Source organism: Betta splendens, chromosome 1 (assembly GCF_900634795.4).
Source record: "Betta splendens chromosome 1, fBetSpl5.4, whole genome shotgun sequence".
Lineage (NCBI taxonomy): Eukaryota > Metazoa > Chordata > Actinopteri > Anabantiformes > Osphronemidae > Betta > Betta splendens.
The window spans coordinates 7,232,588-7,255,102 of NC_040881.3; the positions used below are offsets into that span (position 1 = coordinate 7,232,588).

At 44.7% G+C, this 22,515-nt stretch overlaps 3 protein-coding genes across 5 annotated transcripts in view; 1 reads left to right on the forward strand and 2 right to left on the reverse strand.

The window, feature by feature from the left end:
• The window catches only part of arhgef38 (Rho guanine nucleotide exchange factor (GEF) 38), a 9,987-nt gene extending 5,989 nt beyond the window's left edge, over positions 1-3,998 (reverse strand). Inside the window, exons 1-2 of one of the 2 annotated variants that reach the window (XM_029160887.3) lie at positions 3,634-3,998; positions 2,284-2,910 (exon numbers count right to left, since the gene is read on the reverse strand). In XM_029160887.3, coding sequence (XP_029016720.1) covers positions 2,284-2,494 — 211 coding nt within the window. In that variant the 5' untranslated portion in view covers positions 2,495-2,910; positions 3,634-3,998. Of the gene's footprint in view, positions 1-2,283; positions 2,911-3,501 lie in introns of both variants that reach the window. The other variant, XM_029160877.3, reaches the window with a different exon arrangement.
• A 692-nt stretch (positions 3,999-4,690) lies between these two features.
• On the forward strand, positions 4,691-9,551 carry ppa2 (inorganic pyrophosphatase 2). The gene is made up of 12 exons (XM_029160919.3): positions 4,691-4,954; positions 5,264-5,328; positions 5,436-5,480; positions 5,561-5,614; positions 5,693-5,812; positions 5,951-6,037; positions 6,120-6,246; positions 6,482-6,609; positions 6,860-6,942; positions 7,054-7,123; positions 7,201-7,240; positions 7,329-9,551. The coding sequence occupies exons 1-12, from the start codon at positions 4,780-4,782 to the stop codon at positions 7,367-7,369; spliced, it is 1,035 nt and encodes a 344-aa protein (XP_029016752.1). The 5' UTR covers positions 4,691-4,779; the 3' UTR covers positions 7,370-9,551.
• Positions 7,834-22,515, reverse strand: part of tet2 (tet methylcytosine dioxygenase 2) — a 67,488-nt gene continuing 52,806 nt past the window's right edge. For both annotated transcript variants that reach the window (XM_029160846.3, XM_029160837.3), the window contains 9 exons: positions 13,687-16,521; positions 13,516-13,606; positions 13,342-13,435; positions 13,057-13,265; positions 12,790-12,940; positions 12,614-12,703; positions 12,344-12,481; positions 11,909-12,260; positions 7,834-11,835 (listed from right to left, as the gene is read on the reverse strand). In XM_029160846.3, coding sequence (XP_029016679.1) covers positions 10,496-11,835; positions 11,909-12,260; positions 12,344-12,481; positions 12,614-12,703; positions 12,790-12,940; positions 13,057-13,265; positions 13,342-13,435; positions 13,516-13,606; positions 13,687-16,477 — 5,256 coding nt within the window. In that variant the 5' untranslated portion in view covers positions 16,478-16,521 and the 3' untranslated portion in view covers positions 7,834-10,495. The remainder of the gene's footprint in view (positions 11,836-11,908; positions 12,261-12,343; positions 12,482-12,613; positions 12,704-12,789; positions 12,941-13,056; positions 13,266-13,341; positions 13,436-13,515; positions 13,607-13,686; positions 16,522-22,515) is intronic.

Sequence of the window (22,515 nt, forward strand, 5' to 3'; positions counted from 1 at the left end):
TTAATTCCTCTGTGACACGCGCGCGTGCCTGCGCTCGGCGGCTGGTAAACACCTCGGCCCCGTGGGCTGCGCACGTCTCTTCCAGCACATCCAGCCTCAGCCTCAGCCGCCCGCCACCGGTATTTCACGGTGATCTAATTATTCTGACTGAAACGCCGAAAGGCTTCACTTAACATGCCAGTCAGGCTCGCTGCTGCCGTTTTATTGCTCGGCTGCCTAATCGGTCCGCGGCGCCTCGGAGCTTTGCATGGCAGGCAGGTATGTGTGTTCGGGGGAAGAGGGATGCTTCCTTGCTGCCTAATCGATGCCACACACCGCTTCCTCCTGTGGGGGGAGGGGGGGGGGGGCGAGGTGGAGACAGCAGGCTGCGAGGTCCGTGTCAGATTACGGAACTAATTGTGCCGCTGATGTAATGCTACGGGCCGCTCAGACATTCCATCTGCTCCGGCTGGGAGCACACACACACACACACACACACACACACACACACACACACACACACACACACACACACACACACACACAGCTGTGCCTACGGCAGCATTTACGCTTGAACATTATAGCTATTAGCAATTTGTCAGATGATTCGTTCGCTGACACTTTGCAGAAAACGTGTAAATAAGTCGCAATGTGACAGAAGCCCGTTTGGCAGGTGAAGCTTCTGTTTCCTTATCAATCATTTTCAAGGTGTCTCTCCAGGAAACCTTCTGTGTGCGAGATGCAGATGCAGGTCACTGCAGTGTTTCTGAACGCTCACAGCTCCTCCAGGCTGGGAAACCTGTGGCCTTGAACTAACCTGCAAACTGACCTTGAAGAGTCCTGACTCCGGTCAGTGTGTGATTTAAAACTGAACCCTACTTCGGCACACCAGGTCTGTGCAGCAGACGTCGCCCCGCACAGATTCATCTTCCTGACAGCATTGTGCTCGTCGGGTTATGCTTTCCGGCAGAGGAGTTCCCATGAAAGTGGATACAGGACTTTTCAGCGTTCAGCCCATTGAAAGTGATCCAGCAGAACAGAAACACAAGGCCTCGCGTATCATGTGTCGCCACCGACTTAAAGGACCCGTTAGACCGGGGCCACGCGGCAAAGTGCACAACGGGATTTCATCAGTGACAATCCAGACAATACACTTTGGATAAAGTGTGTTGAATTTGAATAAATCCTGAAGATGGCGACTGTATGGAAAGGTTTGGCGAAAGCTTTTATCCTTCCCTGAAGGGAAAGTATGACACCTATTCATGTGCTTCTATTTGTCACGTCAAAGATTTTGCATAAAAGCATCAAGAGGACGAACACACAATAAAAGCGAGAAGCTGGTGTGCGTCGGTCATTATGTCGCTCATTCCTCCTCTCATGAGCCACATGCTGGTAAATCATTGTCAGGACCATCACCTTTAGTTACTGTAAATAATTAGACGTATGATGTCATGTTGCTATGGCTCTGCTGCCCGACTAACCTGTCTGACGGGCAGATATCAGGCAGCAGCTCACATGTTTCCTCTTTCACTGAAGTCATCGTTTTGTCAATATTTGCAATGGTAATACCACCGCACATACGCAGCACACGCAGCCCGTCAGGTGTGCGGCTAAAGTCGACCAGGGCAGCCGATAGGTGGCTGAACACACGGCGGAGGCACGCTGGCGGGGGCGTCCCGCATCGGGGGCGTCCCGCATCGTGGGCGCGGCTGGACCCTGCGAGCGCCGGGCTGACAGGGCGCCGCCGGTGAGCCCGGCGCGTGACGGCTCCCACGGAGCCGGTGGCACCAGAAGGCTCGCATGCCTGGGGCGCCGCTTCACAGTCATTTTGCCTGAAGTGCAGCATTCCCCATCGCTGAGTGAACTCTCAGGACAGGTGAGGCCAGTTTCTCTGTGTCAGCAGCTGATGAGGTAGCATCAGCTGCCTTCACCGTCCTGCTCCCTTTAACGTGCACGATGACAGATACGTACGGCGCTTTAGCACAATGCATACACCCGACACGTCACTGGAGCCTTGTTTACAAGCTGCGACTCTTGGAAAGCCACTCCTCTGTGCATGAGTTTAGAGCACAGTTTGCATATGTGGCTTCATCCCTCTGGGAGTATCACCTGCTCTGCACATAGTAACACAACAGGTGCCCAGTGCTCAACAGTGGAGCGTGTGTGTGTGTGTGTGTGTGAGACAGGCCACCTCTACTAGATGTGTTACCCATATGTTATTACCAGCTAGACAAAGTCAGGAGTGTTTAGCCCAGCGGCTCGTGGGTGCAGGTTGTTGCCTGAAGGGCTCAGCGGCTGTCGTACCTTTGAGTTTAGCGCTGTACTCCGTCTTGTCCGACTGACTCCTCCTCACCAGCGTCCCCAGGTTGATGTCACCTTTGGCCATGTCATCGGTCACGATGGTGTCCGTCCTCCTCCTCTCCAGGTAGCGCAGGAACACGGGCCGGTTCCTCCTCTTGATCGTCCTGTCTTTCTCCTTCTCCTTCTCCGCCCCGCCGGCCTCCTTGGGATCCATGGTTCGGCCGTCAGCCCTCCGTCAAGGGGAAAAGAAGGGGAAGAGAAGCGGGACAGGAAGAGAGAGAGAGGGAGAGAGAGGGAGCCTGGGAAGTGCAACAGGTGCAGTGTTGGCCGTGCCCTGGCTGCTGTGCACAGGTAACGTAGCTCCTCCCTGTGTTGGTCTGTAATGAGAGCTGCGCTGCCACACCTCCCCACAGGGCGCTTCTTTCCTTCACACCATTACCTCAAGCAAGGGAAAGTCACTTTTCCCCTAAAGGTTTATCAGCACAGAATTGAGCCCTAATCAGACTTATTTGACCTGTCGGCGCGACTCAACATCCTCGGAACACAGCGTCGCAGAGACTCACGGTGACACTCACTGAGCCAGACGACAAGGAAGCCTTTATGTAAATCACCCAGGCGCTGTAAAATGTCCTGCAACACAACAAACACAGTCACGCAGAAAGACGTGGAACAGCAAAGTGCTCAACAAACTTGAATGTGAGAGTTGAGAGAGAAAAAAATGATGAATGACTCAAGAGAAATCAAATGTGTCCTTTTCTCCTGGTTCTTTTGGTTGTAGCCTATAAATTAATGCCCATATGAGGCCGAATCTGGTTAAACTGGTAATTCGTCTGCCACGATGATTTCTGGTCATAGCAACCAGAGACCTGCACGTTCTCAGCGGAACAATGACTGGATTCTTCCCACTGTAGCGCAGGTAATAAAGGCTGCCATTGTTTGCCCTGTTAAACATTCATTTGTCTCCTCTGTTACAATACTTTGTGCACGATAAGCCCAAAATCACTCACTCTACAAATATGCAAGCGAGCAAATATTTTATCTCCTGCACGATGCCTGTGTGACAGAAGTATTTGTTCTCTTGTGAATTGATTCTTAAAGTAAGTAAAAAACACTTAACCGAGCTTGTTTGACGAGACAAAATAACAGAGGGAATTTTTTTCTCAGTGACTAAGGTGAATATGTGCAGATCAGAGAATAGGAAGAGAGAAACTAAAAGCACACCTGTCTTTTACAGCCGTGCACTGTTCCTGCTGCAGCTGTGGCAGCAGCTTTCACTCTCAATTTAGCTCCGTCCAGACTTCAGGACAGCGCAGACCTCAGAGCTGATGGTCCACGATCCTCCCACAGCCTCACCTGCTGGTTTCAGCACGTTGTCTTATCCACCAGCAGCGTTGGAGTAACATTTGGAACATTGTCTTGCACAGCAAAGCGTTAAAATGCTCAGAATAAAAACAGGACGTAACCGTATCCCCGGGAGGTCACGTTTTAGATTTTAGTAAACAAGCTTTTATTGGCTGCCGATGTGTGTCATTTGTTTGAACACAGTTTTTCACAGCAGTAAAACCACAGATCAAGGCCGCTGAGTGTTTGTATATGGCACAATAGACACACATGGACTTTGATCTTATGATGTATTGTAAAGAAACCCACCAAGTCAATTAACATGAGCTCAGCACAACATGAGAACATTAGCTGAAGGCGACAACCTTTGTAGCCTCTGTTTTCAATAGTAGAAGCATCAATGTACAGTGGGACATTAACATACAGCTGTGTCAAATGCAGCCTGTTTGATTTAGGAGCATCAATTCTATACATTGCGTCTATAGGTTTTTTTTTGTCATTACAACAACCAGGCATGCAGGTAGTATAAAACAAAATAAACTAATGGTACAGAGCAAGAGAAAGTGAATTAATTAAAATTACGGCTGAGGTTTGATTGGGAAAGAAGATGTATGACATGTGCACAAGGAGGAACAGCTACAGCAGGTGGCAGCAAAGCAAAGCTACTACTGTGCACAGGCCTGCTTGTACAACAATCGTCAAGTTTGCGTTACTGACTTCCAGCTGTAGGATGTTCTTAACAAAGTAAAAGCTGTTACTAAACTGAATAGCAATGAAACGGTTCCTCCATCAAATACCGGTTATATGTTTGAGTTATTGCCTTTTGGAACATTTTTAAATGACTTAAACCCGAGTTTATCAGCCTGGTTGAACACAACTCAAAAATTCCCAGATGCATTTCACGTTACAGCTGGACTACACCTCACGCGGCGCATTTATTTATTTATTTATTTATTTAGCGCAGCCGCTTAAAAACCCTCCGTTTTATGAGCGATGTTTGGTTACACCTTATTTTGCCTTTGTGACTCAAGCCACGCGTTTGACCGCTGGGGAGGCTCTTATTTTGAAAAGCGCGGACCGGCCTTTCCTGCTGCGCACGTCAAGGTTCTGGATGTGACGGACGGGAAGCAGGAACCGAGGGGCGAACCTGCGTCTATAATGAGACCGGTGCTGGGCAGCTTGGTGACGCTGCTCGGTTCATTTCGCGCGTCTCCGACAAAACTCGCCACGCGAGCAGCTGCCGCGCGTCACCTGCATAACACGGGGACGAGCATGCGGTACCAGGCGGAGCAGAGAGGACGGCCCAATTCCACCGACTACCGAATTTATTTTAGTAAGTTGGCAGTCGCCTCGCGCCCGGGTGCATCGGCTCTTCGCTACCGGGTCACCGCTGACCTTTAGGGTCCAGGCGAACTCGGAGCTCTGCGCAGGCGCGGGGTTTTCCTGGCGTTGAGGTGAAACAGGCCAATGAGGGTTCACGCGCTGTCCCGCTTGATAACGGTGAACCAGCAGACAGGAAGAGACGGTGCACGTGCTATCGCTTCCTTTTAGGTGGTCGCGTGGACGCGCGCACGCACACACATCACCCAGTTACAGACAGTCTTGTGGGGTGCCACGTTTTAACATACTTTTGTTTGTCTAGAAACCTCTGAGGGGACGTACATTTCACCATTCCATGACATTCCCCTTATAGCAGAGGAGCATCAGGTAATGAATGACTTCCCTTTAGGTAAATGATTGAATTATTCCTAACTATAAACAAACTTAGCTCCCACACCAGTGACCAATTCTCAGGTTTAATTCTCCATCAACAGGACAGTGATGTGCCGGCCAAAAAAGCCAAGAGGGACGACAGCGAGGTACAAATGCTCAAATATTTGATCAGTTTTACAGTGAAACTCTAACAGCGTGTGTTCAATGTATGGCCTTTTGCTTTCAGGTGCTGTTCAACATGGTTGTGGAGGTGCCACGGTGGTCGAATGCTAAAATGGAGGTTTGTATACATTTGAATCTTCACTCACACGAGTGTGAACGCGTGGACGTACGTGCACTTAACAGCTCTAATTTCCAGATCGCCACAAAGGAGCCGCTGAATCCCATCAAACAAGACGTGAAGAAAGGCAAACTCCGATACGTGGCCAACATATTTCCTCACAAAGGTTACATTTGGAACTATGGAGCCCTCCCGCAGGTGACGAAATGCTTCATGATACAGTAAACACAATTGTTTGTCCCATGAATTCCATAATCTGTACTCTACTTTTTCATTCGGCGTTTAAAGGTTTGTTAATAAAATCAAGTGTGTCTTTTTAACTGTTCCTTCTAAAAGACTTGGGAGAACCCCAACCACTTAGACAAGAACACCCAGTGTTGTGGAGATAATGACCCCATTGATGTGTGTGACATCGGCAGTGAGGTGAGGTTGTTTGACGTGGACATAGATTATATTAAAGATGCTTTCATGAGCATGATTTGTAATTTGTTGTTCTGTTTTTAAGGTGTGCTTCGCGGGTCAGGTGATCCAAGTGAAGGTTCTGGGCATCTTGGCCATGATCGATGAGGGGGAAATGGACTGGAAGGTCATAGCTGTCAATACTAAAGACCCAGACGCCAAAAACCTGAATAGTGAGTGTTCAGATAGGGACAGATATGACCTTAAAGTGAGCTCTTCCTGCCTACTGTGAATTTAGTCCAGGCAACTAGCGCAGCTGAGATGTGCTTAAGACAAGAATGTGCAAATGTCATGCTTAAGAGCATAAAATTGCATCTAATTGAATTTTAAAATATCCTCAGTTTTTTATGGAAGTATATTTTAGTCAGTGCAGTGCAGTCTGATTGTTTTGCTGTCTTGTTTCCTCAGACATACAGGATGTGTATAAGATGAGACCTGGTCATTTAGAGGCCACTGTCGAGTGGTTTAGAAAATATAAGGTGCCTGATGGAAAGCCTGAGAATAACTTTGGCTTCAAAGGGCAATTCCAAGACAAGGTACTGTGCCCCTTTTATACTGGCTACATACTGTGTATAGGCCCTGGCTGAGCAGGCAGCAGAATGTTCATCACAGAATTCTATGTATACATGGAGTGTATGGACTAATATTACTGGTTCTTTTAGAAAACGTATGAATTCAGGCCATAACACATGTAGCAGATAGTAGATATCTGCTAGTTAAAATGCTCTTTCGCTTTGAAAGGAAATAAAGACTTGTGCGATTTAATTTTTCCTTTGCCTTGTTAAGGACTTTGCACTTGACATCATCAAGTCCACCCATGAGCACTGGAAGGCACTAGTACAAAAGCAGAATACTGAAGGCATTGAGTGGTAAGCCAGCGAAGCTAATGCAGTATATGTACACGTTGGTCTGTGTGGCTGTAATATATACTGTACGGATACACAACGAGGGAAAAACCCAGATCTTTTTTTGGTTCTCAGCAAAAATGTCTCCTGCTGTGAGAGTCCTTTTAAATGTGGCGCTGATGAAGCACGAGATGTTGTCCAATCGGTGAGAGCCATGTGTTTTTCACGATGCTAAACCAAAAAGCAGAGATCATTTCATTAGGGTTCATTTCTTTATTTCAGGCCCCTGCGTTTGGAAGTGCCCATCCTGTGTCTCCAGAGGGTAAGAATTTAAATAGATATTATTTAAGGTCTGTGTTATTAGCTACATCTTAATGTAATTTAGTATGATTTGTTTTTTTGTTGTGCAGTTAACAAGTGGCATTTTGTTGAAAACCAAATGACCACATGAATACCAGCAATAACAACCTCATCTGGAGCCGTTCAGGTTCTGGCACATTTGTCATCAGATGGATTTACTTTGGTAAGGACTGAGTCTCAGTTGCATGTGAAGTGTCTACATTTGCCATTAAACAATGTACTGTAATGAAAATTGCTTTTGTTAAGTAAAGACACTAAGGTGTGTTTTTGTCTTATGTTGAGGGCAAATTGTTTGTTGTTGCTTAAAATAATCAGAATCTACACAAATGTAAGTGATTTCTTTTCAATTAATCTTTAAATCTTGTCTGTTATTAGTCTGAAGGTTTTATGTTCAGATTTGTCAATTTGTAATTGCAACTACAAACAAGATGCAATTTGTATATGAAAAGTAAACAGTTTTGGTATAAATAATAAAACGAAGTCATGAACATAATAAGACTAATTTCTGTAGTTTGACATTAGAAAGTTTATATTAACTTAGAGTAACAGGTCACATAGCTTTAAATAAATATACATTTTATTAAAAAAAACACCCACATCTCAGCAATACCAGGAATGATATAATAAACAGCTTTCAAATAGACTGCATCCAATACATTACAATACTTACAGTATTAATACCCATCCTTAATTCCATTTGTGTAGCCTACCAAACCCCAGGAGAACTAGGAAAGCCTTCAAATACATATACAGGCAAAATGTTGCACGTCTTTATTTAGTGTCTAACTGCAAATAAACCGCGTGTATCAAGTGCGAGCTTAACCATTGAGCTCAGTGCATATGTTGCACTATTTAAGCCCAGGAAGTTATTCAAGTAATGTCGAGTCACTCAAACACTCTGAAGCATCTTCAAGTATGGCTATGCTTTCAACCCGCTCTATCTTAGACACCTTGACTTTCTCAGCTCAACCTGCTACCGTGGCTGGGTTCTGTACAACGAAATTCAACATTTTAATGTAGATTTACTTTACAAAACTGGAACCGTGGGAAAAATAGGACTCCTATTGTCTGGCCGAAAGGATACTACAACTAATACAACTAATACAGGGTAATATTTACAGTAAAGGCTTCCTGGATGATGTAACAATGATGGTTCTCTTAAGCTAAATGAGGAGATTTGCAGATGCTGATAGAGGAGTTGTGGGTCAATATAAGAGAACATGAGGAATTTATATCATCAAAGAATGAGTGTGTTCCTGTAATACATTTTTTTGTATGTACAATGTGACATAATTTATTTTCAACACATTTACAATTTGTTTAAATAAAACATTTTTCAGTTCTTTATCACATTTTCCTGAAGAAGAAATGAAGTGCTTTCAGAAATTATTGAATTTGTAGAAGAATGGGGTGAGTTGCTACAGGAGGAATTTCATTACATAGCACATTATTTAAATCAAATAGGCGGGACAAATTAATTATACAGTTGCTTAGTGGTTATAAATACTTCTAATTGTACTGTGGGTTGATCACTGTCTTGGTATTGCCTCGTGTAAAAAGCAAAGACACAGCTTTAGCCTTCAGCCTCCAAATCATAGTTTCCCTTTAGTCAACTCAGTGCACATATGTTCAGACTACTTATAGACACGTACCTCTATCCTAAAGCACACGCAGAGGATAGTAGGGACGAATTTGTTCTTCTGTGATGTTTAGTAGACAAGAATCAATGGATTCAGGAGGCAATGGCAAGTCCCTGAATAAAGAAACTGAAGATGAATGCAGATGGTGAATATGCACAAAATTAGTTGAAAATGAAACGTGTCCCTGATTTTACAGTAATATCAAAGATTTAAGTTCAAGTAATACTTTCTAGAAGATTCGAAATCAAGAAAGTAAGAAATGAACTTGTTTGCCTTCTGATGGCATGAAGCTTGACTGTTATTACATCTTTGAGACTAATATACAGAGAAAGAAAGAAAACTGTTATAATTCTATTGCCAAACTAGTTTTGAGGTATGTGGCAAGCTTGTACTGTACATTATTTAAAAGCCTTCTCACTGCCAAAAGAGTCACATTGTATGTTTCTAGTAGGTTGAATAGCACCTTCAGAAATAAAATCTGTTGAAACCCCACAAGTACAATGAAAAGGCTGTTCGCATTCTATACATCACAAAATCTAAAACAGTGATTCCAACGTGGAAATTAATTTACTGTACAAATGTCACTGGTTTATCTTACAATTAGATTACAATAAAGACCCCACAGCAATTCAGCTGCCTTCCAAAACTGACACTGAGCTTACCCTGTTTCATGTTCCTCAGTGTGTTCAAAGCACATTTACTAAGCACCACAGACATAAAACTACGTGTAATATTCACAATCCAGGTTTGTTCAGGTAACCTAGACTAAGGGACATTAAAACAGTCACTAATAACAAAAAGGAACCTGGAATAAAGTCAATTACCACCATTTGTCTGTTAAAATGCACCATTAGAATGGCTCGATGTATAGTGAGAGGAAAGCGAAAGAAGCACCGACATGATGGTAGTTAAAAAAAAAACTTTTTTTTTTGCATGAACACACTTGTAGATCACTTCTACAACCCTCTGTATAAATTTAATTCTAGTGATGCTGTCACTGTAGCGACTCAACGTAACCAGATTTGATTAATTCTAAGTATTACCAAAACATTAACTCTCATTATAAAAAGTGCTCTAAGAAACATGGACTCGTCAAAGACCATTATTATGATAATGATTTGACCGTGGGATGATATTTTCAGTGTCCAGTTACAAGGTCAATGAGTGTCACTCATAGAGTGTGTCATGGTTATAGTGTGAAGGCATTTGATTTCAAATAAATGGTAATAAGCACATAATTTAGCACCGTGAAAGTCCTCATTGACGAGTGTTTGACGACAAGATTACATCTCCAAAGTTTTGCAAGAAAAATAAAGCCAACAAGAATGAAACTTTGTTTCCAGTAAAAATAGCTCCTTGTGTATCGTACTAAAAGCACCAGAGGTTCTGACAGTGTGTCTTGCAAAAGTTCCCAAAGGGAAAATAAATACATCCTTAGTAGGGTCAACTAGTAAAGCTTTGTTGCTAAAGAGGTGAAAGACCCGATATGAAAGTTGATGATCGCAGGTTCCTTTTTTTATGCCTTTGATAACCATGTGGTTATCCATAAATTAAGCACCTTAACTCTTTCTTGGTTTCTATGCAAACTTGCTGTAAGGCCCTGTGACCTTGGTGAAGGCATAAGGGGATGTACTGACATAGGTGTTTGTTGTGCATGACAGAGATCCCTCCATTAGAGCCTGAATGAAGCGCTTGTACGGACGCTCCCCGCTGAACTCTGACTCCGGGTGCTCTCGCTTCACGCCCTTCTTGCTTCCTTTGCTAGGCGTCGCCTCGCCACCGTTCCTTTCCGCGTCTTCCTCCTTCTCTCTGGCTTTCTCCGCCATCTTGGCTTCCCACATTGCCAAACCGTGCTTAGCCTCGTTCAGATTTTTGTGCTGGTAGAAAACCAAGGAAATGCGTGTGGGGTGTTGACGCTCTGGGTTCTTCAGCGGCGTTGTGGCGTGGAGCTCCCGTTTTGCACACTCAATGAGTACTGAACCGTGGCTGGGTGCCACGGCCACACCGCCAATGTCAGGGTCCAAGAAGTTGTGCTCGTTGTCTGACCACAGCTCGTTTTGTGGGGTCGTGGGTGTTTGTGGTGTCCCAGGCTCCTGCTTGATGCCAGAGCCCAGATGGCCTCCATTTGTCAGACCTATCCCTGACTGCGATTCAGGGTTTAAACACCCAGCACTTAACTGAGAAGAAAGCAGCTGTGGCCCAGACAGGCCCATCTCGGTCTTGATTTGCATATGTAGAGGATCTTGGCCGGGGCTTAAAATGGGATGGCTCCGTGAGAGGTATGGATTAGGGAATCCTCCTTTGCTCACAGCAGCTGTATAATCTAGAACTCCATTGGCTGAGGGGGCTCTTGAGAGGGGGTCTATAAACTGAGTCTCTCCATTAGGGCCGTAAGGGCCATAAGGTCTCATGGGGTGAGCTGGCCTCACGCTGGAGACATTGTAGCCATTAACATGTAAACCAGGCTCACTATACCTTGGAGGGAAATTGGCGTCAAAACGCTGATGTACACTGTACTGTGGCTCTGAGTAGAGCACTGGTCGTTGTTGCCGATAAAGGTCCAGATGCTTTGGGTTTGAAGCATAGAATGGGTGGTAATTGTCAAGGGGCATTCCTCCATTACACTGATAACCTGGGTGTGGGCGAGGTGATCCATTAATGTATGAATTTGGTGCATGGAGCGGGGAGGCGTACGGGCTGGTGGGTGTTGGGGGCTGGTGGGGATACATGCTGCCTGGTTTGGAAGTGCCTGGAAAAGACCCAGGGTGACCGGGGAATCTGGGAAAGTTGGCTGCATTTGGTGAGCTGGGATAAGAGGGGAGAGGACTCTGGTGCCCTAGCTGCTGAGGATGGGCCCCAAGCGGGTGTCTTGGCTGACCTGGCTGCAGGTTTGCTCCCATGGCACCTGGAATAGGCCCTAGAAAACAGAGTCCATAACGATAAAGCCGCGAACAGAAGAATGCACGTGTTGCTTATAAAAGATACTTTACCTGCCATCGTGCTCTGAGCGGCATTCTCATGCGCCCCAGCTTTTGCCTTGGCTGTGAGGGCTTTCTCTGCCTTATCATTAGAGGTGTCCAGCATCGCATTCTTGTTGGCAGCTGCCTTCTTAGCGTCCAGCTTCTTTTGTCGGCACGACTTGGCAGGTTCCGCAAGCATGCGAACCTGGCGGCGGAAAGCACTAAGGACCTGGATGGCACCCGACTTGATTTTCTCCTGTTGGCCGTCCTCGCTGCCAAACTCATCGGTGTTGGAAGGTTTATAAAGTGGCAAGACATGGAGCTGCTCATCTTCTGGTATTTTTCCAATCTCGCGGTTATCCTCCCTTGTTAATGTACACACCTGGAAATAAGTTAGAGATTTAGCTCAGGTTTATGTAACTCCCTGTGTCCATTACGGCATTAAACATCTATATTTGTGCTTACCACAGTGCTGCCCCCCTGCATGTTGTGGAGGTCTCTATGTGCATGGGCACAGAAGTCCAGACAAGCAGTGACCCCAGAAAAGGGACGACCCTCTTTGAGGCCCAGACGACAATCTGGTGCTCTGTGTTCATGTTCCACCTGTTTGCAAAGAACGTTTACTAAAGGTCAGTAAGAAAGGTAGATAAACTAAATATAGATAAATCAAGTTCATCAACAAACCTTTACTTTACTGTCAATGCTTTCAAAAATACCATGTCTAGATACACTTACCTGGTTTGCATAAGCTTCAGGTGCTAAGGTTTTATATACTGGTCCTAGCAATGTTGCCAGATTCTGAAAGTTTTGCTCCAGTTTCTCTTCCTGAAACACAAACATTGGCAGCAATTAGTTGATTCATTTAGTATATTATCTTCATGCAGAAATGGTGCTTCTGTAATATGTAATACCTCTTTCACATCATCTCCTAACAGCTTAAATCTTCTTGGAATTTTGCTCCGGGCAAATTTGCAGCCATTGTAATACATACTCCAGGAGCAGCCAAAAGAGAAAGAAGCTCCACAGGCATCAGGATTTAACCCCTGGCAAGCACAGGTTCTCCTAAGAGAAGACAAAATATTGTATTGTCATTCTTGATAAATCGATCAACGGTGAGAAAAAAACAACAACATATGCTCAAAACACTCAGATGTAATGTGCTAGATCTGAGTTCTTACTCCTCGTTGAGAGCACAGCGTCTCTGGGTGAGAGTTCCGTGTTTTGTTAGCGTTTCACTCAGCTCCATGTAGAGGTGGTCAGCCAGGCTTGGTTGGATGCCCTCCCAGATCAGGATGACCACCACGATGCAAGCAGTTTCACACGTGTGCCCATTACGTTCACGCACCAACACCAGAAGCTTTTCGTCTGCACTGGACCGACGAATTACCTGAAACATGACCCACATAAGAATTTTGATTTTAATTTAGGAGCAAACTCAATGTACAGGAGAGACCGCTCCTTACCCATTTGGCTATGGGGCATCCTTGTGTACTTTTTCCTTCCTTTCCGGTGTATATAACTTTCTCAATCCTAATGGCTCCACCAGTGAGACCAGACCTTCAAAAACAATAGACATATTCAAATACACAGTGGTTATGTTTCCAGTCAGGTTCCAAAGAATTATCAATGTCACTTACCTTTTCTCCATCATCTCCCGTATACCAGCAACATTAGGTGCTGAACCCAAGTGAGTGTAGTATGGTCCTTCATCCTTCTCACAGATTTGATCTAAATATTATAAAGGAACACACATTGTTTTATGAGCTGTGTTGTCGATAATCGCACACAACCAAGATTATGAGACTCACCAACACAGTGACAGGATGCAATGTCATATTGTGTTTTCAAGGGGGTGTCCAGTAGATTCTTTATAGGAGTATCTAGTAGCTTCATAGGAGACTCCACAAATCTGTGTAGGAGTTGTTCTTTCTTCGGGGTGGAATGGGGTGGTTTCTTCAGTGCTACTGTGGCTGATGCAGCTGCTGATGACTCCGCTTCACCCAAGTCAGTGTTGGTTGACAGAATGGTGACAGGCCCAGAAGATTCCACCTTGACTTTATTTAATGAATTGATAGCTACTGATTTCTTCTCAAACACAGGTGAGAGCTGGTACTGCCTCAAGCTGTGTTCCATAGAGGCCAGGATGTTCCCCTGCCTTTTGCTTTGCTCACACATAGACTGTGGATTCTCCTGCTTGATGCACCTCATGCCTGTGTCTCGCAACTGCTGCTGCTCCTGCTGCTGTGAACAAGGAAACTCGAATCTGGGTCCGCCTTCGATTTTTACAGCTTTCAGGGGATGTTTAGGATCACTAGTGCTCTGAGGAGGAAGGCCCTGGCGGTCCTGCCTCTGTAAGAGGTGCATGCGGAGGGCTGTGTGCTTCTGAAAGTCTCCATGGGGACCTGCAGGTCCTTGAGGTAGTAGAGGTCCCCTTTGGAGCTGATCGCACGATGCCTTCTGCTGCACTTCAGCTTTAGGATACATCTGTGTGGACAGCTGTTGCTTTAACGCACCTTGTGATAAGTGAGGTTGCAACTGTGTGGAGGTCTGGGGGAAGTCCATGTGGTTTGGCTGGTGGCATTGGTTGTTAGGCCGCTGTGGTTGAAATTGCTTGAGGTTACTGCTGCCTGAGTTTGGTGGATACGGACAATGTTGTTGCGTTTCTGTTGCGGTATTGTAGCTGAGTTTCACATGGTCACTGTTTTGGATATGTTGGTTGCTGGACTGAGCGGAATTAGTTCTGGAAGGTTGACTGGGTTGAAGCTGCTGCTGGCCTGGTTGAGGCTGACTGTGAGGTCTATAATTGGGAGATTTGAGCTGCTGTTCTTCAAATTGTGGTGGGTGAGACTGGGGTCGTGGAAGGTGACAGTGCTGTTGTTGCTGCTGTTGCTGGGTTGCTAAAAACCCGGGTGTCATCAAATCCTGCATGTCAGGGTCTTCAGATAAGTGCGCTGACGGCATCTGGGGGTTGTAGTGGCTGTCTGCCTGCTGATTCTGTGGGAAGTTACACTGGTCTGGCATTTTCTGGGGTAAATGCTGGTGCATTTGAGGTGCTTTAGAATTTGAGTGCTGCCACTCAGGGGTGTTGTGCTGGAAGCTGTTGAAAACTCCCTGCTTTTGGAATCTGTGTGCCGCATTGGACTCCAGCATCTGGCTGTGAGAGTTAAGTGCCTGTCGCTCTGAGTGGGCCTTAGCCTGAAACCCCTTCCACTTGTCCTGCGCTTGTGCCTGAGATGATGGGACGCAAGGTGCTTGCTGCTGGGAATGAGCCCAGCCTTGCTGGTGGGGCGTTGGACCCGACGAGCCGTCCCTCTGCTGGGACACGTTCTCCGGCACTTCTTCTGAATTAGTGCTAGGCACCATGGGCCCTGCACTGTCAGAACCAGGGAAGTTTCCAGCATTTTGTTTAATCTCTGAGGGTTGAATCCCATAGTGATCGCTCTTGTCAGTGCTGTGTTGATGATGCTGACCAGGTCCAATGTCCTTACTTGGATCCATCTTCTTAGCATTAGGAAACACTCCATAGCCACCTGCCGCCTCTACAGGAGCATTGCAGTTTTGGAAAGAGTGTTGGTTGAACTCGTGTTTGCCTTTTGCATATATTCCTTGGGCAGTTGTGTCATCTGTATAACACTGTGGGCCATTCTGATGTTGCTTTGAGCTATTGGCAGTATTTGCATGTGGGGCCATTCCAGGCAACTGACACGCAGACAGCTCGTGATTAGGGTAAGGTGGTGGCTGCTGCTGGGTCTGGTGTCGTTGCTGCTGGTGATCTGCTCCAAAATTGTCAGAGTATCCATTCACTACATAGTTGACAGAGTTGTAAGTGTTGCATCCGTCCTCTTTACCAGATGTCCCAGGCTGCTGCTGTTGTGAGTCAGGCATTTGGGCTGAATTGGGCAATCCTGAGGTTAAGGAGGGGGCTTGAGCACCTTCAGTGGGCAGCTTTGCCAGTGAATCACTGACGGAATCCAACTCTGAACCACACATTTGCGGTGCAATTGATACTTGCTCAGGATAATACTGAGAGAGAGTTTTCTCTAACAGATCACCTGGAGTGCTTTCAATGGTTGAAGGGGGTGATGCAGCACCATTTGGAATTGAATCTTTATTCCTTGACAGACAGAAAATATCTCCATTAGGAAAACTACTGGTCCTCTTGTCTAACTTAATCTCTGTTTGTGGGGATTTGCATTCAAAGTCTGTTGCTTTTGCAAACTCGGGGAAGTTGTCTACCAAGGTAGAGCTCATGTTATTGATTTTAATCTCAGAATCTACTTTGAGTTTCTTGGGTTGGGGGAGAAGTAAGGACTGCTCAGCGAGTGCATGCTTCAGCTCTCCATTCACCAGTTCTCCATTTATGTAGGATCCTTGATTGAACAGCCCTTGCACGGGGCTGTTGCAGTCCTTGTGCCTTTTCATGGCGTTGGCACCTACACTGGGCTTGAAATGGTTCCAGTTCGTACCTCCAGGGATCTGCAGAGAATCTCTCTCTGAAGACGAACCTCCATTCTGTAGTTTAAGAGGGACGTGAGATGCTCCAAATTGTGCTAGTATCAGACTTTCTTCCGTCTCATGTCTGGCCTGTTCTGTTTCCATCTGGCCTGCTCTGAGTCCATCCACAGGGCTGCCCTCGGTCCCTCCTGCAAGGCACAAAGTCAGGGCTAAACATTAAATGAATAATACATATACAGTTATGATTATTATCCAGAGGTTACAAGAGCCAATGGGCGTGTTTGCTGGAACAACAAATATTAATTGGAGAAGATTTCTCTTGGACTGCACTGCTACAAAAAAGGTGGAATTTAAACTATACTAAATATGAATGAATAAAATATTGTTTTTAAGCATAATTTATGGCAGTGGTCCAAAACTCACCCTCATCTGTCAACAACCTTAAGATAAAAGAGAGCAGGAGAGATTGAAAAAGTAGACAAGAACATGCACTAGAGGTCATCATGGGACTATTTGTGCTGACTGTGGAGTGTGGCTCAATTTTGTCTGCATAACAAGGCACCTTGAATATTCTTGCTTCCTCTTATATAATGTAAACAGTGCAGCACATATAAAATGCCACTTTTCTACAGGTTATGAATGCCAGGAAAGCTGCTATGTAAAAAAAAAAAAGAACCATATACAAATCTGAATGAAAGTTGCTGAAAGGTGGTTTATTGTAAATACATTACTTGTGTTCTTTTTTCATTATTTGGAATCGGAGGGGTTAGGAGCTACCATGTACTGTAAGGTCAATGTACCAGATGGTAGATGGGAGGGAGAGTTACTTAGCGGTGCCAACTACAATGTAATGTCAAAAATGCTAATACAATCAATCATAGCTTGTTAGAATCTGTGAGTTGGTGTGTGTAATAAGTTTATGGTATGTAATCTAAACTGAAGAAATAACACTAGAGTATTAAATGCCTACAGAATCAGTCAGATTTTACTTTTTATTTCTCTGAACGTTGTGTCTCTGCCAAAAGCAATTAGACTCCAGTAGAATATTGATTTCTGTCTGCTGCCCTACATTATTAATGCACGTCGCATCCACAGCATCTGCAAAACAGTTGCAGTGCGCAGGCACAAAGAGCTGCAGTCTAATCCATCATAATTATGATGCAGACACTGAAGGAATGGTGGCCAATGAGCACCAGGAGGAACCCAGTCTGAGCGCTAAGTGTTAAAGTAAAAGATTTGGTGCAGGCCATTAGCTGCCTGACAAAGACCAGACGCTGACGGCACTGATTATATGGTTGGCTGGAGATGAAGACGCTATAGCTGTCCTTATAAAGTCATAGCCATTTTTAAAAGTATATCTGAGTGTAGTTACACCTAACGTAACCTCACAAACTTTCCATTTCGATTCCAAGTACACAAATGCAGATGAAGACTCTGACATTCACAAATTACAAAAACACTCACAACAACACTAACTGCATAACTTAAACAGTAACAACCAAGGTCACCAGCACCTCCTCACCCAGACTGGGGCTTCTTAGGCTGCGTCTCTGAAGAGAGTTTGTGTAAACAGCCCAACGTTACTGATCATGTTTTGTGGATTCAAGACTTCTTCTGATTTATGATATTTAACTTTGCGTGTGCTTACAGAGTAAAATAAAAGTGGATCTGGGTTATATCTGCTGCTGGTGTCTCAAAAAATATGCTATAGAACCCTGGAGAACATAATTGAATCCAGCTTTGGATTCCCACAAAGCCCTTCTGTTTGTGTAAACATACAATGGGCTGACTTTAGACCCAGACTGATGTTGAAGGGAAGGAAAAAATGTCCAATATTTAAAGTAGTATAGCATGTTTCATTTGGCGCATAGTAATCACGCTTCATCACTGGGCCTGATTATCACATCTGGAACTAGTTACAGCTGCCTGCGATCCTGGTGGAAAGGCGGTCATCTTCAAAGGAAAACGCAAATAATAATCCTGTGCATTGTTTGAAAAATGGCCCTAAATTTATGTAATATGAAGTAATGTGTTGCTATTAATGGACACGTCTAGAATATTAGTAAATTATATCCCACTGAGCAGGTGAAGAATGTGAATTACATCTGTTTTTTAAAGTGAGTACCTGCAGCTCCAGCAGAAGAACTGGCTCTTTGGATCCACACCTTTTTCAGCTTTTGGAAGATTTTGATCTTGTTAAGATATTTCTGACTCTATCTGTGTGCACGTTACTCAGTTTGTTCTTATGTGGAGAATGAATGAATGCTCAGGCGTTGCTAGCTGGACGACATAACCATGTCCTTCTGCGTGTCAACCACCCCCTCAGGACCTTAGCAGATCCCCGAAGTTAGGGCTAAATTTTCCACTAACGAGCAAAGCTGCAACAAGGGAGCGTGGCAGCTCCCAGCGTAGAGACAACAGCAGGCAGCTGTCTGTTGGCAGGTGGAAAATGGCAGAGTGTCTCCACCAAAGAGTTTACTCCTTGGGTAGGAGAAAAAGGAAAAAGTGCAGTGTATATAATGGCTAATAAGTATATATTCGTGTCCAAAGGTTGGTAATTGTCTAGAACACTCACCCACTGGTAAAGAATCTGTCTCCCTGTAAAATGCTGATCTTCTGATTCATTCAACACGCTCCTCAGTGCTCCAAACCAGCAAACTGCCAGAATGTCTGTCGATCGGTTGATGATTAATTGGCGATTAGTTCCTGTCTGGAACTTAATGTCCTGTATCAGTAGAGGATTTATATGCTGTAGTTCAGAGGTTGTATTTGCCTGATGCTAAAAGCAGCTAGTTTTGTAGCAGAGCTAATCTTCTTTTTGCTGCTGAGACACAGATGGATGTAAAGTGGCACAGCAGTGTAATCAGAAGTGACGCTGAACCTCTCAATGATCATGTCAGCGTTATTAGAATGGAAATGTGTTATTTGGACAAATGACTACGCAACAAACGAGTGGGAGTTGAGCCTCGTTTGATCAATGGCAGATGAATTTTCATTCATGCAACTGGATTAAAATACTTTTTAAATTAAAAAGAATGAAGAAAAAAATTTGTATCTGCCACTAATTTATTTAATTTATGCCTCGGTCTGTAATTCTATGTAAATTAAGCAAGACACAATTAATGAATTAGAAGCTTCCATCTTTATAAAAAAAATGTCCCTTTACCTTGTTTGAGCAAATGCAGTAAACTAAAGCTTAAACCTAGGTTGAACTTTCACATATAAAGCCTCTTCTCCTTGAAAACACAACAATGAGCTAAGGGGGTAAATGCCGCTTCCCGACCCCATGTGACTACTCCTTTGTTTTGTCTGGCCCTCGGTGCACTGTGTAATAGTAAGTAAGTCAAGAGGTGAACACTGGTGCTAAGCTGCTCCCAGCGCAGCTCCAATCCTCCGGGACACTCCAGGCTTTACGCGGCGCCGAGCACAGCCAAGCAGCTTGTCACAGTTGGGTACACCCACACTGACAACAAAAAAATCTTTGCAAACGCAGAACAAAGCCAGAGATCCCAGCTGAGTGTGTGCGTCCGTATGCGTGCAAACACACACACACACACACACACACACACACACAAGCATTGCTCAGAATTGACTGTGCTCGCTTTAGGTTATTTGCAGTATTGGTTCAAGTCTCATAACTATTCATACAAATGGGAGGAGAACCTATTATCTATTTATGCTCTTTTTTATTCAGGAGTCGAGCACTGAACCAAACCAGAGGCACTATGGCGCCGGCTGGAAGTTATTATACTTTGATCTATTTTGGTTTCCCTTCGAGCAGCTAACGTCCATCGGTGAAATGACTCAACGTGGCTTAAAGGAGATTCCCCCCAAAAAGCTACCATTCCTAGACTTCTCCCACAGCCTCACGTCTAGTCCTCTGCCCTGTAATTATGCTTCCTCTCAGCACGTCTATCTGTTGTCCATCTACTTCCCTGTTCAGTCCAGCCCGGCCAGTTATGAGCACGGTGGCTGCTGCTGCCTCTGTGGCTATGGATTTGCTAGCAGTCAGCTGCTTTGATGCTTTGAAGCCTAGGGGCGAGGATGGACTCTTGGACACAGCGTCAGCAGTTGTAAAACAATGGACTTTCTATGCAGCCGAGTTATTTAAGGGTGGGAGCTAATGCGCTCGGCAGCTGAGAGTGTTTAATGTGGCCCTGCTTTAATATACAATTTGTTGTTTACAAAGAGACCCAATGAAATATGAGAGCTGCCACGGTAGATGGGGTCTATTTGGCAGCCGTATGTGACATTCAGCACTAACGACAGCTGCTGAGAGACTGGAGGGAGACGCAGGGAGCTGGACTAAAGAAGCCCTGCTGCAAATCAAGCTGTACCACTGCTGTACAACACAACAGTCCCAGAATAAGCCATAATCTCAAGTATACATTTCCTGTTCTTGGCTGAAATGGGCTCATTCGCCTTTTCCTGTTTAAAAGATAAGAGCACAGAGTCCAGAGACTATAAATTCTGAGACTGCTTAGAAAAAGTTAAACCACCATGTCTTAAGGGAAATACCGAATTGAATTTATTTTACAGGCGCTATGGTACTGTACTATATATGCCATCAGTAAAGCTCTGTTTGAAAGAATTGAGAGAATTAAAGACAAAGGCAAATTGTGATATGCAAATAGAGGTAAAACTACATGCTTACTGTAAGATCACAGCTGATAAGTGCTGGACAGGTCAGACTTGGCCCGTCAGAGCGTGTGCAGTGGAGCTGCAGGTGAAACCTCATCCTTAGCAACCCTCACCAGTGTAATTAGGTCAGATGACTTGCATTCTAGTCTTTTAAATCCCTCCCGTAAATATAGAGCCGGCCTCGTAGCTTTGCAAACCTCGTGACCTCAAAACATTTCCCCTGTTCTGCTGCTGCTGCTGCTGGGCACAGAAACAAAGACCAGCAGATAATCTTTAAATGGAACATGTGCGCCTGTCATACATGTTACAGCCTATGGGCAGCTCTGGTGTTTGATGCTGGTGGACAACATGGTGCTGGTGTTGGAGCTGTTGGAGGCCACGATGGGTAATGTCGTACCACGAGTCATGAAGCTCACCGTAAGGTAAAGGCCAAGCAGCATGTGGTGATTCTGATGGTCAAACCATCATCCCACAGATGTTCGTTCATGGTCAGCCTCTCGTGGCTGTTGGTGCCTTCTGTCAGTCTCAACATATGATACACTCCACCCTGGCTAAGAACAAAGGCCTCCTGTGTCCGCAGCCATTTCTGTAGCAACATGTGGCGTTTACAGTCCTCACAGAGCTGCCGTTGCATAGAGGAAATATCTAAACACAGAGGTGGAAGCCAGAGTAAAATTTACATGTTAGTAACACAGCCTGGAATGCCGTCTGGTTGTTTCCTTGTCTTTTGGAAAACAATGCCAAATAGAGCAGACATTTTTATATGTACTTATTTTGATTTGTAGTATTAAATGATGTTTTGTACCAAACTGTTAAAGGAACAACCTGAAAACTTGTTGACATCTATGAGCACAGTTCGTCCAAATCAGCAGCGATATATATTAGTACGAGATTTTAAAAATGGACATTGTCCTACCAGCTCCCTACAAATACAAGGTTGTTGAGTTACGTCTGATCGATCCCATGTGTGAGCGCAGGGGTAACTCACACTGTGAATGAGTGTCCCTTTCAATTGACCTGCACAGTTAAAGCCCACAAACGTTCAAAGATGTTTTGCCTGTGCTTTTCTGCAAAGGAAAAAAGATGGCTGGTCTGACACGGATATAATATTCAAGGTACATGGTGCATCTGAAGCAAACGTCCACATGTTGACAAACAAACATCAAACTAATTTTAAAAAATCTACTGATTCGTTTTAATAACTAACTTTACTTAAGGTATTGGCTGTATCGTCACTAACCCTAACCCTTTTCCCTTTGTACTGATACTGAACAAAAACCCACAACGCCTTGATGAGTAAGGTGCAAGTTAGTCGAATGTGTTGCTGAGAGCAGAGAGAGACTTTGGACAGAAGTGCAAACAAAGTTGAACTATTTGTGTATTTATTCATTGCTAAAATCATTGTTTACACGTGCAGTCACTGAGTGCTTTAATAGACACGTGTTGATCCGATGCACACAGTAATGATTCATTAGGTGGTTATACATTGACCACAGATTGTTGTGAGCACAGTAACGTGGGGCCTTTGCCTTAAAAGGTGG

Bases quoted from the DNA above. Each gene is read 5' to 3' on its own strand.
- ppa2 (XM_029160919.3), top strand. From the start codon at position 4,780: ATGAGACCGGTGCTGGGCAGCTTGGTGACGCTGCTCGGTTCATTTCGC. The intron at 6,247-6,481 runs GTGAGTGTTCAG...TTGTTTCCTCAG, and splicing joins AGACGCCAAAAACCTGAATA to ACATACAGGATGTGTATAAG. The intron at 6,943-7,053 runs GTAAGCCAGCGA...TTTGGTTCTCAG, and splicing joins AATACTGAAGGCATTGAGTG to CAAAAATGTCTCCTGCTGTG.